The sequence below is a fragment of the Gekko japonicus genome, unplaced genomic scaffold (assembly GCF_001447785.1).
Source record: "Gekko japonicus isolate JY-2015 unplaced genomic scaffold, Gekko_japonicus_V1.1 scaffold183, whole genome shotgun sequence".
Lineage (NCBI taxonomy): Eukaryota > Metazoa > Chordata > Lepidosauria > Squamata > Gekkonidae > Gekko > Gekko japonicus.
Genome location: NW_015175361.1, coordinates 535,083 through 551,894, shown reverse-complemented (window position 1 = coordinate 551,894; position 16,812 = coordinate 535,083). Strand labels below are relative to the sequence as shown.

At 39.1% G+C, this 16,812-nt stretch overlaps 1 protein-coding gene across 4 annotated transcripts in view; it reads right to left on the bottom strand.

The window, feature by feature from the left end:
* The window catches only part of ATE1 (arginyltransferase 1), a 102,037-nt gene that overhangs the window by 59,729 nt on the left and 25,496 nt on the right, over positions 1–16,812 (bottom strand). For all 4 annotated transcript variants that reach the window (XM_015425400.1, XM_015425399.1, XM_015425398.1 and 1 more), the window contains exons 8-9: positions 6,421–6,453; positions 1,568–1,749 (exon numbers count right to left, since the gene is read on the bottom strand). In XM_015425400.1, coding sequence (XP_015280886.1) covers positions 1,568–1,749; positions 6,421–6,453 — 215 coding nt within the window. The remainder of the gene's footprint in view (positions 1–1,567; positions 1,750–6,420; positions 6,454–16,812) is intronic.

Below are 16,812 nucleotides of genomic sequence, written 5' to 3'. Positions count from 1 at the left end.
TTACACTCATGGTGTGAGCAATCAAACACCACAGATGAAAAATCTCCTTAACTTTGGCTGACACTGATTTGCAGTAAGATCACCAACTGAATTTGAACAAGGGTTCCCCACTTTCAAGCCCAACAGTCTACTTAGGTACCACACTGACTTTTTTATATTAATATCAAAAAAAATCAGCCCTCTTCTCCCAGACCAGAATTCACCACTTCTACACATTATTATTCTATAAAATGGGTTATTATGCAATAGTTTTATCTACAATGTACAGAGGCTGAACTGGGATAATTACATTAATCAAAACACAATCGGCAATGTACATTAAAAAATTCTCAATAAATAAATAATTTGAACACACCGATGTAGGATGACAAACGAATAATGCAGTTTCTTAACACTGCTAGTGTGTAACTCCAAATGGGAACCAGACTAAGAAGTGATTAAAAACACCAGCTAGCTGGTGACAATTACATACTAGGAATTACATGCTAGGAATATGAATAAAAGAACAGAGGAAGACTTTTTTGTCAAGGGCATATTGTGGAAGACGGGTTCGGAACATGTCAGTTCTGTCAGCGGATCTGAGAGGAAGGAATGGGAACCACTATTTAAGCATATTTTCTGTAACTTTCTTTAAAATCCACTGAAATTAACTTCACTGATTGTAAGCTAATGAACCACATTTGCCTTTTTGCTTGCTCAGAGAACTGCAAAATATAATTGATGATCCAGTTTATTAACTTTTGCCTGCAGATGAACAGGATATTCAAGTAGTATTATAAATAAGGCCTCATTTTAAAAATGATAGGATTTCTTCCAAGCCATCAATTACTTAATACTGGCACATCCTGTCAGTTCACTACCATGCAAATCATCCTACCCTTGGACTGGAAGCCATGATTTTGAGGGGTTCATCCATTTGTAAGTGATGTGTATAACATAACGTTCCTTAAAATGTTTAACAACAGTAGTGCCACCAAATGCATGCAAGGTTTATTCGACCCTATGCCTAAAATTGGTAACAGCTTGCATGGTATCAAGTTCTTCTGCTACTTCCTAAGAATTCATAGCATACTTTTACTAACTCCACATTGAGAGTTCTTATTTATGGCCACTTATGCATGGTTTGACAAGCTTACTTCTTACCTATCTGATCAATGGACACGTACTGAGACTACATAAAGCAGACAGTTATTAAAAAAATTAGAAGCACTTAAGGCACTCTACTATTGCTTATCAAGTAATATAATATTAAAAATAACTGTTTTGTACACTACTGATGCAACAGTGCATTCTATCTGTAGAAAGTCAGATGTGTGTTGTTTAATATGAGGGAACAGAGTCTCTCATCAATAATCTGAAAGGGAACAGCTTAGAAAAAAATGTGAGTGTTCTGATCATGCATTTCATTTCTCATATGCCACAATCTCATCTTCCAAAGCAGATTTAACATTTAAAGTAAACATTTACTTGGTCTACAAAAATAAAGCCAAAGCAGCCTTCACAACTTATGTTTTTAAATAATGAGATCTACTTAAAGGCTACTAATGTATTTAAAAATTCTGCTTACCTTAAAGCAGAGTAGACTCCTAAAGACAGAGAAGAATAATCAGGATCGTAGTAGAGATACACAGAAGAGACACACTTTGGAAGGATGTCGATGACACCTACAGCAACTATCCTTCCATCCACCCAATATTGCTGGTGAAAAGAACCATAGCCACAATCAGGGCCATTTGGAGGATTTTCTGCCTAGAGATTACAAATTAGAATATATTTATCTAACTTTTAATCATTCATTTATCAGCATTTTCAATCATTAACAGGGGGGGAGGAACAAAAAAATTTAGCACAAAATTCAAGTCCAGTAGCACTTTTCCCCCACCCGTCAAGTCACAGCTGACTTATGGCAACCCCCGGGGGTTTTCAAGGCAAGAAGTGTTCAGAGGTGGTTTGCCAATGACTGCCTCCACATCACCACCCTGGTATTCGGGCTAACCTGGGCTATCCAGGCCCAGTAACACCTTGAAGAGCAACACATTTTTTCCAGGAGTATAAGCTTTTGTGAGTCAAAACTCACTTTTGTTGGACGTTCTGGTTTTAGATGTCATCTGAAATGGTTTTGTATTTGTTTTCCTATTTTTAACTTATTTAAATCTATGTATGATTGTATCTTTTGAATGTTGTATACCACCCTGAGCCACAAGTATGGGGGAGGGGAGTTTAGAAATTGAATTTATAAATAAAGAAATATTTGACTCATGAAAGCTTATACCCTAGAAAATGTTGCTGTCTTTCAAGCGCTAATGAACTAAAATTTTGTTCCACTACTACAGACTAACACAGCTACCTAACTGAAACTATCAAAATTCAGAAAGGCCAATACACAAACGTGGCCTATTTTAATTATGGTTAGATTTTCAAACCAAGATTCATCCGAAAGATGATCAAGCCTCCTGGAATATTTAACTGGAATATCTACCACAGGATTCCACTCACAAAATACATACAGGTGAAATGATTTCAATAAACCTTGCTAAACAGAAAAAGCAGGTGTGATGCTAACTCAGATAGATCAGATATAAAAGGGGAGAGAGTTGCAAGAAGCACTTCATATCTCCAAAAACAGCCAGCAGGGAGTCTTGAGTAGAAGTACATGTGGAAAAGCAGTTCTGTTTGCTTTCCGTCCACCCCACCTCCCATCCATTGTTTCTGCAGAATAAGTGTTAACAAGGTATTTTTGTACTTTGTTGCAGAACTCAGGTAATCAAAGTAAGCAGGACTTCAGTAGAGTTGTTTTCTTCCTAGAAGGGATGCATGGAAAGAGCATGCTGAGTCACTGTGCCTTTAAGACAGGAGAGAGCATAGTGGAGAGACACAGGCAGACTCAGAACTGAGATGGGGAGATGTCTTCCACTAATGAGAACTGGATAAAGGCAAGACCAGTTGTGATGCTGTAGGTGGGGCAGATGTGGAGTGTCAGTGGGAAACAAAGTAAAAATAAGCCACAATATATAATACAGATCCACAGAACCTTTTTCCACTTCTCCACCAAATTTACCAAATTTACCATCAATCCCTCCCCCCATTTTCTGTATTTTTTCCCTGGGCCTGCACATCTTCTCCATGATAGACTTTAAAGAGAAAGTCTTATAGAAATCCAGGATTTGTAGGGAAGATAACTGCTGTCAGTGGACAGGGAACTGGGGTAAAAGGGGTGGAGAGATTAAGAAATTAAGGGGCTGACCATGTGAAGGACAGAAGTGGATTGGAAGGGATATGCTCTGGCATAGTAATGGAACGTTACAGACATGTATGCTCATTTAACAGGACAAGAGCCATTAAATAAATTTATTACAAATGCATATAGAGCAGACTGATGCGCACTTTTCTGAATACAAGTACTAAAGTACACAGGTCACACTAACAGTGAAATTGTACAATGCTTCCCTAAAGGGCATGGATTCCTATAAAATCCTAGGAGTCATTACAAGTCCTTTCTCTGGGTAGAGGAATAAGCTGTTATTTATATTTATAAGCTACATTGCTATGTTCAGGCACATTTGTGTTCTTCTTTAAGAATCTAGGGCTAAAACTGAAGAATCGAATACAATCAGCTTAAAGCTACCTTGTGGAAGGCAAGGGACTTGCCTTCTGCAGTTTCTTAAAAATTCCAAAGAAAACCAGAACCTAGTCACATAAGGTTTAATTTTTCTTTGAAATTATCTGTGGTAGAACCGGGAAAGAGGCTGAACACTCTGTGCCTAGCAAGTGAAGTTTGTTTTAATACAAAGAATTTCAAAAATCCTTTTGGCCTTGGATACGCAACCCTTTTTATTTGGCTTCATCTAATTGAAAACATGTGCAGGTAGTGCCACACAAAATTCAAGATTAAAAACATCAATAAAAAAACTCAGGGGGGAAAAAACCCTGGCATAAACCTTACACGAAAATGTACATGAGCATCCATGTAGTGATACAATGCAAGGAGTATAATGGGAATCTGGTGCTCAGCTTGACGAGATGATAAAAGTTCTTTCCCTTATTAAGTCTAATGATCCTGCTTAGCCTTCAGCTTGCTGGAATGTAAAAGGGGTGAGGGGAGATTCAGCAGAAAAGCAACAAGAAGTTTCCACACATGGCTTCATTCAAATGGCAACATATCAAATGACTGGTGCAATTACTATAACCTGACAATTTCATTACATTCATGTGGTAGTTAACTATTTAAGACCTACAACAAAGAAAGTCCTCTTAGCCATTAGAAATGAAGTAATCTGAAGTTTCGGCCTTAAAAATTATGCACTGGCACCAGCATTTATGTTTTTTTTAAAGCACGGAACAAAGTTGCAAATTTTAGGCTTCTTTGATTAATACCCCCATTTTTAAAAGGAAAAGAGCCCCCCAAAATAAAATGTTTCTTTCTACATAGCAGAGAGAACGTTCTGTTAGGTAAATTCAAATTGATCTTTTGAAAAGTAATACAAAATAGCACAACAGAGACTTGTTCTCTTAGCCATCCAAAAGTGACCCAGATAGAAGAGGTTAACATATATGCACTGAATAAACACTCCGTAATGGTACTAGGATTCACCATATACTTGCAGATTAGCTGTGCCTTCTGAGCACATTTAAACATCTGCCTTAGGGCTAACGCCTCCAATACACCAAGGGCAGGAGACATCATCTCTAAATAAATGTTCCCTTGCCATGCCCATGTGTATGATTTAAGTTGCTGAAAGAGAATGAATATAACATGTGAATGAATTAATATAACATGTGCCTGCTTTTCTACTGATACCTAACCTCATGAGGGCTCCATGTGTTTCTGATATGCTCTTCCTTATGAACTGCTTCCACTGCTGGATATCACAAAAAGCAGTCTTTACTATATATTCTGGATTAGTACCAGTCAAGACTCACTGCAAAAACCAGACACCAGCATACTGATCCAATATCAATGGGCTTCAAATTGTCATGTTATGCCTAATTCAGAAGATCAGACATAGTCAGGGGTCATTTCCTGCAGGAGTGTGCAGGAGCGGAGCTCCGGCAGTAAAAAGCGCAGGGGGCGGGCACATGCAACAAGCCCCACCCCCTGCTCCTAACAGCCCTCAGACAGAGCAAGAATCAGCCAGGTAAATTGCAGAGCCCCCTGGCCCAAAACAGTCTAGTGGCACCTTTAAGACCAAGTTTTATTCAGGTACAAGCTCTCCCTCCTCTGCAAGGACAGATCTGCATGTTCCCCCCCCCCAAAAAAAAAATAGCAATCCAAAACAGTCCAGTGGAGCCTGAGCGGTGGGTGCTGCCTTATGACACACTTCTGGTGATGTCAGGGGGTGTGGCATATGCAAATAAGTTATGCTAATGAGTTATGCTAATGAGCTCCTGCACCTCTTTTTCTACGAAATGACCCCTGGACATAGTACATCTAATCATGAAACCAAATGCCACATTATAAAAGGAAAGCCAGTAGGGAGAGGAGAATGGAACATATTTCGGAAGTCACTTATGCAATACAGGTTCAAAAGGCAGCAGTTCCAGGGAAGTGGAATCTAGTCAATGGATTTTTAAATTCTAGAATAAACTTGGTAGTCTTTAAAGTACCATAAAATTCTGGCTTACTGTTTTTCTTCAGATTACAATTTTAACTGGATACATTTTGAATGCAATGGGAAGTAAGCTCAGTAAACAGAGAATCCGATTAATCATCTTATTATGGGAATGGGAAGTAAGCTCAGTAAACAGAGAATCCGATTAATCATCTCATTCAGTGGGCCTTAATTTATCTGACATTCTGGTTGTCCCAAGCAGCAAGGTATTCTGTGAGTAACAAATTAAACATAAACTGTATTGTTCAACACGGAAGATGGGCTAACATATCCCATAGCTATAATGCTGGAGTCAACAGCTGAAAACCGTCTCAGTCATTATGCAATACATCTGCCAATAAGAATCCCCATTCAGAAGCAGTCCAGTGAAGTATGTTAACACTCCTCCTGCCTACCACAACTACTGAATGGCAAATCTTACTGGCAGATGTACTACATACTAATACTAGGGACTACTTTGTTAAATTTGACTTTGCTAAATCTAACTTTCAACTTGTATTCAGAAGTTATTGAAGTGGAACCTTGTCTTCATTGCTTGCTTGTAATTGCTGGGCCTAAACTGCTTCTGGTGTGCTCTTCAGTGTGCACAAAGCTAAGGAAGGACTGCATTAGTTATCCTTCAGAATGTATAAATGCAATTAAAGTTTGTATGATAACATTTTAATGAATGCCCCAAAGAATTCAACAAATTCCATCAAAAACCAAACAGGTGCTGACTGAAACTGAACATTTAATTCTCTCCCATGTAATTACTACAGACATCAATTACATAAAAACAATGTGAACATTTAGTATTAAGATGATTTCATACCTCAAGTGGAGAATCACAGAGGAATCTTGTGAACTATATTTGGAATATTTATTGGAAGTCCAGGCCCGCAAAGATGGGTGTTCAGAATGAAATGAAACACACACAAAAGAGAGACCATGTATAAATTAGGTTTTTTTCTTCAGTTCATTAATCCCTAATACAAGAATGTAACTTATATTAATGCTTAATTAATAACAAATGGAATATGTGGATCAAATTTACAAATCATATTGAGGTTACTTCTCCCCTGCCCCCCACCCCTAGAAATAACAAGGACAACAATTTCTGTATGAATAATACAGAACATCAGCTTTCATAAATTTCCCCTCTTAGAAACCTATTTTGGTGCTTTACTGTATGAAGATGGCTGCGTATCTGATCTATAACCAAGCTCACTTTAGTATTGCTTACTGGGCCTAATAAACTTATTACCAGGCAGTCACAGAGATGCTGTTGCAAGGCTACAATATGGCTCGTAACGACTTTAGAGCCTGACATTTTTAGAAGTTTAAAATTGGAGAACAGTTTATAGTGGAACAGTTATAGCGAACAAACAAGCAAAAACAACCCTTGAATGCGCTCAGAATAGAGATGCCAGCCTCTAGGTGGGACCTGGGGGTCCCTTGGAATTACTGCTTATTTCCAGACTAGAGATCAGTTTCCTTGAAGAAAATAGATGCTTTGGAGAGTGGATGCTATGACATTGTACCCTGTCCTCCTCAAGCTCTCTTCCCCAAATCTCCAGGAGTTTCCCAACCTGGATCTGGCAACCCCACCTCCCATCCCCCGCCGGTGGCCAGGGGGGACCCAGCAAGCCTAGCTCAGAACAGATCATTTTATGAAATGCACTAGATTACTGTTTTGATGTGTTTAACTGTGCCCCACTGCAGCTGAAAATGAGTTTTATGCTCATATAATCTTGACAGGGGACTTACTTTCTGATGCATTAGATATTTCCCAAAATAAAGGACAGGAACCTGGCATGCAGCCCAAGAGTACTCTGCCTCTAAGGCTCAGTCCTTAGGGAAAAGGGAAATACTCCTACCTCTCCCACTGATTCTTGCCTGCAACTGCCCCTCCATTAGTATTACAAACAGCAGACCTCTGGGGAGGCAGCTAGGGATGCCAGCCCCCAGGTGGGACCTGGAGATCTCCCAGAGGTACCTGGGGAGATGGGAGCCCATCTCCAGACTACAGAGATTAGTTTCCCGGGAGAAAATTGATGTTTTGGAGGGTGGATTCTATGGCATTGTAGCTCACTGAGGTCCCTGTCCTTCCCAGGCTAAATCCTCAAATCTCCAGGAGTTTCCCAAATTGTATCTGGCAACCCTGTCCCACCATCCCCTGCCGATGGCCATGGGGACTTGGCAACCCTAGAGACAGCATATACATTTTATAAATAAATTCATATACAGGGTAGAAATCTTGCCTTTGCCTCATTTACCACCCTAAGGCAATGTGGGCCAACTTGTGTTCAGAAGTCTTGATTAATCAAAAAAACCCTAAAATCAGCTTGATCAAAAAGGTGTGAGAGCACTGAGCTGTTCACAAGACTTAAGATGCATCAGAAGGTAACCTAAAATTATTCAGGTTGGGGTGAAAATACCCCACACTTATTCCTGTGAACACACACAATGACCTGGTTCAGATCCAATTAATTGCTGAAGCATGCATAACTTTTGTGCTACTTCCCTTTCCTGCCATGTTATGTCTCTACTAGTATAACCACAATTAACATTTAATTTAACATTAATACTGAAGTCAGTTTCTACAGTTTGTACAAAGACAATCATTTACTGCCCCAAAACAAATGGTTTTCAGTCTCTGGCTTAAAAGTGAACTGTGGTTACACCTGTGCAGACAAAACACAGGGCTATATTTAACCAAGTATATTAACCAACTGTATACTAACCAAGAAAGGTAGGAGTATGGGAATCTGTATGGAAGGAGAGGAGAACACTTCCAAATACCATGGTGAGGGTTGGCAACAGGGTTGAGTGACACCAGAGCCAGACCTTTTGTTACTTTTGAATAGGTATGCCCCCACACGTTAAAAAAATTCCTTGATCAACACCAAAGTGTCCAAGTCTTTACCGATTTACACTGCAACCCTAAGCAGAATTATATCCTTCCAAGATCACAGACTTCAATGTGGTTAGAAGGGTACAGCTCTGTTTAGAATTACGTTATTAGTGGCCTAAATGAACCAAGTGAAATATGTGAACTTTTTAAAAATGCATGTGTGGGAAGGGTTTGTTTAGTTTCCTGGGGTGGTTTGTTGTTGTTTCAGCCAATATGGAAAACTTTATGTTTCTTGAAAGCAATACAAGCACTATTTGCTTTATTCAAGACATCCTGCTGAGAGGCAGAATATAAAATCTGAGGCAGCTCAAAAATCCATAAAACATAATCACCATCACTATTGGATTGTTGATAGTTTTATCATCATTCATGCTAAAATTACAACAACAAAATCTCAAAACAGAGCCAAAACCACAAATAATCTCAGTCACTATAAATTGCAGTAATATTATATCCAAGTAGCGTACACCTTCTAGCCTACAGAGAAAGGTGACATTTATACTGCAATACTCCTTTAAAAAGTCAGTCATCTACAACTCAATTCCATCAAAGGAAAGGAATACAATAGAGTGCATTTTAGACTTCAACAAATGAAAAATACAACAAAAATTCTTAAGGCTATGTAATTTTGTTTTGGGGTTTTCTCCTACTTCAGTGTGTGCGTAGCTGAAAGCAAGATCTAATTAACCTACAAATGGATGGTAAATATTTAGACAAGCCCTTTGACAATCAAAAAGCAGACTTCTATAAGCCTTAGCCATTGCCCAAAGACAAGGGAACAGTGTGATGTCTATAGTTAGCCCTTTCAGAATCATTCACAGTCAAGGTGTTCAAGAGCCTGAGTAAACTGCAGCTTTACAACTGAAGCATGGGAAAATTGTACATTCCATTATTCTAATTATATGTTTAAATTCTGAAAGGAATAATGCAGTTTCCAAAGATCCACTTAGATTTAAGAAGACTGAAGGGGAGTTTGTACACTACTTGCACTGCTTTGCTTTTATCCAGATGTGGTAATTCTTTAAAACCATCAAGCAAAAAACAAGCAAAACCCCCCACAAAACCCTGCAACCAGAGGAAGAATTTTTGACATCTGATAGACTTGATTTTGGCCTCTCGTTCATCAATGAATTTCAAAAACAACTGCAAATATTTTGCTCACCTTTAATACACTGTTGTGCAACATTTTACGATAAGACATTTTAAAGCATTTCAAATTAAATTTGAACAGATTTCACCACTTCTAACTTTCACATACTAAGCTTTGGCTTAGAAAACAAAGAAAATTAACATATTTTCTCTGATCAGCTTTAACTGATGGGAAGGTACAATCCTTTCAGCTTAACAAGGGACTCATTTCTTCCGTTGTGGCTGCGACTTCACAGAACACTCAAGTCAATACCAAGAGAAGCCTGGAAAGAAGCTGAAGCTGATTTTAAATACCCACCATGAAGTTCAAAGTGACAGTTCTTAGCATGATATCAAAGAATAGTGGTTATAAATTATTAAATCCAAATATCAAATCAATCTTCATGTTTGACTAGTAATGTGCACAACTGCTAAAGGGGACAACTATCACGAACACACATTTCTTCAGACTTAACAATGCAATCTTAAGCAGAGGAACACCCTTCTAAGCCTTCAAAGGAGTAAGAAGGGTGTAATTCTGTTTAGGATTGCATTGTTTCCCCAAATTTCAAAATTATCCTAGCTGCACATTTAAACACAGGTGCTAACGGACCAGGTAAACTAATTTTCCTGAGGCAATAAGACCTACATTGGTTCAGGCTTCTGAGTGTATTGCACAGTAAAACGTCTACTAAATAATGCAGATAATGATAGAGTTTTAGAAAATTACGCATGGGATAGAGAAGGTAAAGAAATAAGTACTTTTCTCTTTTCCTCACAATACGAGAACTCATGGGCACTCAATGAAATTGATGAGCAGTAGGTTTAGAACACTCAAAAAGGAAGTACTTCTTTGCACAAAGAGTAATTAACATGTGAAATTCACTGCCGCAAGAAGTGGTGGCGGCTATTAGCATGGACAGCTTCAAGAGGGGATTAGATAAACATATGGAGTAGAGATCCATCAGTGGCTACTAGCCACAAAATATAGATGAAACACTATGTGTGGAACAGTGATGCTCTGCATTCTTGGTGCTTGGGGGGGGGGATTGTGGGAGGGCTTCTGGAATTCTGGTCCTGCTGGTGGCCCTCCTGAAAGGAACCCAGGTTTTGGCCATTGTGTGACACAGAACATTGGACTGAATGGGCCACTGACCTGATCCAACATGGCTTCTCTTATGTTCTTATGTTCCAACATACCATTTTTCATATTTGGTCTCAACTTGAATAACTAAACAAGTTTAGAAATTGAAATTTTATATATATGTAGTATCATATTTATTTTTCAATATGCAACAGTACATTAAAAAAGTAACTTCCAGGTTAGAAATATTAGCAACTGAACACCTGCTACCAAGTAAGAATCCCAGCATGTTAATATCTGCTGCCAGAAACTGAACAAAAGACAACCAATTCCTTTCTTGTTCTATAGTTTCAAGTATCAACATCCTACAAATCCTATTCAACATGGATTAAAAGGTTAACTCTGCTCAATTCGCCCACATACACAAACACACACTCTCTCAATACCCTTACCAATGGAATTTTAGGAGTGTGTTTATGATGTTTTCAAGTGTGTTTACAATGGTAAACACAGACCTGGAACCCTGCACGGTGGTAGCGCGAGATTGGCAAAGAAAAGGCAGAAGGCAGGGGAAGGTTTAAGTAACCCCTAATAGTTCTCTGCTGAAAATTGGCACTTCCTGAATTTTGTGTGCCTAAAACAATTGCTCTGGTTTAAATCCATGCATTTGCATTCCACGTGTCATTTGGGAACTGGCTCCTTGCAACTTGTTCCTTGCTATACTAAAACATCCAATAGGAAGCACAGGTGAGTTTTACCCTGAAAATTTACAAATTAACTCAATTTGATTATTATTCCAGAAATCCAATCCCAGCTCATTACTGTGGCATAATCTGATCCGGGATTGCCAACTTTTTCTCCCACACAATTTGGAGAATTTATGACCTCTTGCAAAAATTGTATTTTCTTATTTGTGCTTATTCCTTGATAATCTGAAGACATAAGCAGCACAACAGAAAGACTTTACATTGTATAATGAACCAATGCTGCAATACCTCTATTTATATATGGTCAAAAACAGGATGAGTATCTAAGAAGCCTCCAGATTTTATACCCCTTTACCCACTCCAAAGGACTGTTGCAACTGAAGCAAAGGACTGTTTGTGCAACTGTCTGATCTTCCAGAACTTCAGATAACACAAATACAGAAGATGAAGGAAGAAGCAAAGATTCAGAGGTGATGTGTGCTACCTAAAGAATACAGTAGCACAGTTAGTAGAAATCCCCACTGTTCCCATTTCTCCCAAATTATCCCACCACATTTTGGGAAGAAGAAAATTCAGGAAGACATGATGCTTTATTCAGATTAAGGTAGTGTTACTAAATGTGTCTTTATTTTTATGCTTTTCTAGGGCACTCTTAAAATTGAAGATTCACAATGCAACTCATAAGCCAGTCTAAAAACACAAGGAAACAAATTAACATAGGTAAAACCCATAATAAATCTTAATCTTGGGAGCTAGAATAAAAACCCATAACAATTATAAGAACAGCCACAGATTGCTTACTATACAAAAATCACTAATTAGAAATATCAAATTGCAGAGAGATGTGTGCATATGCACGCAAACATCGTACAACTAAACATTTTTGGTGCAAAATAGCCTTTAATGCGGAGCAAAATGATACCTAAAAGCCTGCCCGTCATACCTCTCTGCTGCTGTGATGCTCAGATTTTTTTAAGCTTTTTTTTTTCTTCATGGCTACATGGCAACTATATTACAAACACAGTGAGCAATCTCTGTGCAGGAGCACCCTCCATACACTCACCAATAGAAAAATTGGTTATTGATGGATAAAGGAGGAAAGGAAGACAGAGTGGTCTGAATTTTCATGAATATTTAAGAAATGTTGCTCTGATTCCGTCTGTCTCTCTCACGCACCCTCAGGCACTTGGAAAATCTACAAAGATTTCCCTATTGAGTTCAACAGAGTGTGCTACACAGCTCAGCTATTCCATTGCTCATGCAGAAGCTCTATGCCCACCTCAAAGCTTCCACTCACACACCTGGATTGCCTAATAGAGTGCAAGTAAATAAATAAATGATTTTAAGCTGTGGATTTCTTCCAGACATTCAGAGCTAAGCTTGAAAGAGAGCTGAGGTGGAAAAAAAGAGTTCTTACATAGATCGCAATATTATTTCTTTTTTTTCTACTAATTTCTCTGTTTTGACCCTACATTTGCTTTATTCTCCATATTCAACTGTCATTTTGGGGTAGGTAATAAAGAAGGGGAAAGACTATTTACAACCAGTTCAGTCACATTACTGCCGCTTTTTAGACAGTGAATATTTTGTAGGTCTTTAAATAAACTTTCTTCCAAAACAAATATTTGACTAAGCCTAAGGTAAGGAGGGTGTCCAGTTTTGCAGTGGAAACTGAGCAACATACTACTTTTTTCCTATAAACTTGTCATTATAAAATATGCTCAAGCAGTGGAGTAGAATGTTTGCCTCAGTAAGACTAAATAGCAATAACATTGTTAACTATGACTATTTGTGAGAACTACTGTCAGACTTATGATCATGTATGGAAATGTTTTCTAACTGGTGCAATTGCCGCTTGGTTTGTTTTGGTTACACTGCAGATGTAAACTGTTTCTTCAGAAGACACAGAACACCATAAAGGGACTTGACCAAAAGTTAGTTTAACAAAAAAAAGAGCATTATGGAAACCACATATGGCAGCCCCAAATACTAACTCTTATCGATGGGAGCAACAGCAGGTGGGGGGGGGGGAATTCAACTTAAAATATCTTAAAACGGATATAAAGCTCCAACAAACTGCATTAATAGAAAAGGCAGTGGCATAAATTTAGTTCAATTTTGAAACTTTAAGGAAAACATTATAAAATTCTAATACAGTATATTCCACATACAAATGCTTAGTATGGCTGATGCTATTTGACAGAAATGGAGATCCAAAAATAGTTTGTAGGCTGTACCAAATTACTACTCTTTGTGGAATACACAAGCTTTCAAACGTCACAGAACTCTTCACACAGAAGACAAAATAAAGATTACTAATAATCAGTTAGTAACTTTAGACAGAAACAAGCAATCTGTTGCAGAGAAGCTTTAATTACAGGACTTCAGAATTCAGAGTTTCTGCACAGCCACATGTTCAAACCCAAGGCACAAGACATGGCAGGCATTTATTTTGAAAGACTTTGGAGGAGGCTAGCATGAAACTGCTGAAACGGATACACAGGAAAACCCTGAACATATGTTTATGATTGCACTACAACATTCAGAAATTTAATTTACATGCAACAACGTCATGGGTTATATAAGCTGCTCTCCAAACTAATACTGCAACCTGTTCCGGTTATTAACATTTGTAAGACAATGATACGTTGAGGCAAATGAGCCATATAAATGTTTGCGATGGACCAGTCTACATGCCCTACTATGCACTGGTGTTCAGAGTAGTATTCCTTCAGAAGCATTTCCTTTTTCAGACATATTAAATTGACAAACAGCAAAATCCCCAAATACTGTTATCCTAGCATCTAGTGGACAGTCATCCATCACAGGAAATCCCATTCCATTAAGGTACTAAAACAAGGACTAGCAGCGTAGTTAACTGTCAAACACTTCATCACTGTCACAACAGTGTTCGTTAGGGAAGTGCAGAATATAAAGCTTCATATCTAGTGAGCTTTCAGTTAAGCTTTAAATTCTAACTCCAAGATCAATGAAGGGAAGGCTAAAAAAGAGAGACCTGATAAATATAGGCAGTACTTAAAGTGAGTGTATAAAAGAACAAGGGAGATATTTGGAGTATTTGACAAAAGGACTACAACTTTGATCTTAGAATATGCTCCCACTTCTCACATATTCTCACCATTTAATGAAGTGTTCACAGAGTTTCTAGAGCCTTTTCCATAGAAGTCTCAAGTATTCCCTGATAATCATCAGGCAACATTTCTGAGGATACAGCTTATCTCTCGGATTACTATATTTACAGAGCAATTCTACAGATTCAAGGTCTTAGAAGGATGCACCTAAGTGCACTAAGGATGGTACTGGCCTAGAACAAATTTAGAGTCCAGTGGCACATTTAAGACCAACAAAGGTTTATTCAAGGTATGAACTTTCATGTGCATACACACTTTTTCAAATACTCTGGAATGGAAGTGTTGCCTCAACGTTCACTGCCACAGGAGGTGGCGGCGGCTACAAGCATGGACGACTTCAAGAGAGAATTAGATAAACACAAGAAAGAGGACCCGCAATACTCGTGGGGGGGAGCTCCATGCGGAGGAGGAGGAAGCAGCTGCAGGTAAGCCTCCTCCCTTCCCCCGGCACCAATTCTCCCCCCGCCACCGCCAGCAGCGGTAGTGAGCCCTGTGCGGCTCCCAGTCACTGAGCTCCCCCCCGATAGCAACAACGTCCGTGGCTCTAGCCACCAGTCCTCCAAGGCTTCTCCCTCCCTCCCATTCCCCCCATCGCTGCCGCCAGCAGCAACAGCACAAGCCCTGCGCGGCTCCTAGCTGCCAGCCCGGCCAGGCTCCCAGCCCCTCACCAACGGCCGTGGCTTCCAGCCGCGGTGCACCAAAGCTTCTCCCCCACGCACCCATGCTGCCAGGAGCAACGGCTCTGCTACAGTGCCTAGTGGTAAGTGCGTTTCCTGCGCATGCGCAGGGAATGCTCTTTTACTTTTGGGGGAATTTAAGTATCTCCCCTATATTTTTTTCAACTTCTCAGATTTTTCTGCACATCTGGGGATTGCCCCAAATGTGCATGAAAATCTCCCTGCCCCCCAGGTGCCCCCAATGTGCGGATTTAGATATCCGCATGCAGGGGGTGCCTTGGCTATTAGATATATAGATGTGGAGCAGAGGTCCATCAGTGGCTGTTAGGAACTCTCAAGCTGGGGCAAGTGATGCACTGTATTCTTGGTGCTTGGGGGGGCAACAGTTGGAGGGCTTCTAGTGTCCTAACCCCACTGCTGGACCTCCTGATGGCACCTGACATTTTTGGCCACTGTGTGACAGAGTGTTGGACTGGATGGGCCATTAGCCTGATCCAACATTGGCTTCTCTTATGTTCTTATGAAGTTAGAGTTCAAACTTACAGACTGGCTAAACAGCATATTTACACGTAACATGATGAAGATGTTTTAAGTTATGCAAAAACAAGCTAAGGTTATAAGGTCAGCAGTTGTTTTGATTTAATTCAGGGGGCAGAAAGGACGCCAAAGCAATAAATATGTCAAAATAGGGGATAAGTGTGTAAAGGCATCTTTTCTCATTGTGGGAAGTAAACTGAGACTCAGCATTCATCTCCTCTCAGGCGTGGAGGTAACAGCATTTTTTAAAAAATGGGTGTAGTGGTATATCAGCAAAACCTCCCAATATTCCTTGCATTACATTCAGTATTCTAATATACTATTCTGAAAAAGCAGCATACTAAAATACAGAGAATGCATAGTCCTTGCTGAGAATACATATATGAGGACTGAATATATATGTGAGGACTGAATGAGTTAGCATATGTAATAAGAAACCAATATCTCTGTTGAGTCCTGGGGAGGTTTTTGTTCAAAGTGTTGTAATAACTTGTAATTCAGCAATTTCCCTTTCCATTCTGTTACAAGTTCCTTTGTAATAAAACAAAGTTCCTTTGTAATAAAACAGCCATCTTGGCCTAGGATATCTTGGATTCAGAATCACAAAACCTCCAATGGTTTGGAGTTTATTAATTACCTACCCTTGGTAATAATTACAAAGATGAATGGAAATATCTTTAAAATCTGTGTTCTTTGACAGCTTCAACAGATTCTATATACTGTCACAGTTTATGACAGAAAAGCGACAGATGAGTTGACTCTTTAGATTTAAATTTAAACCAAAGTAAAAGGGGGGGGAAACTGCATTCATTCCATGTGAATTTGGGGAAGAACCAGATATGCACTCCAAGAAAGTGAAAGTCACTGGGATTTTTCAGTTCAGACACGAAAAGCCTAGCCAGGATACTACCTTCTATTAAAATTTCTGACTTTAACACCTAAGTCACTACACTGTAAATCATGTGAAGCAAATACTCACCAGTATCCAAAATGGAGCAATACAAATGCACTGTGTCCATCCTGGA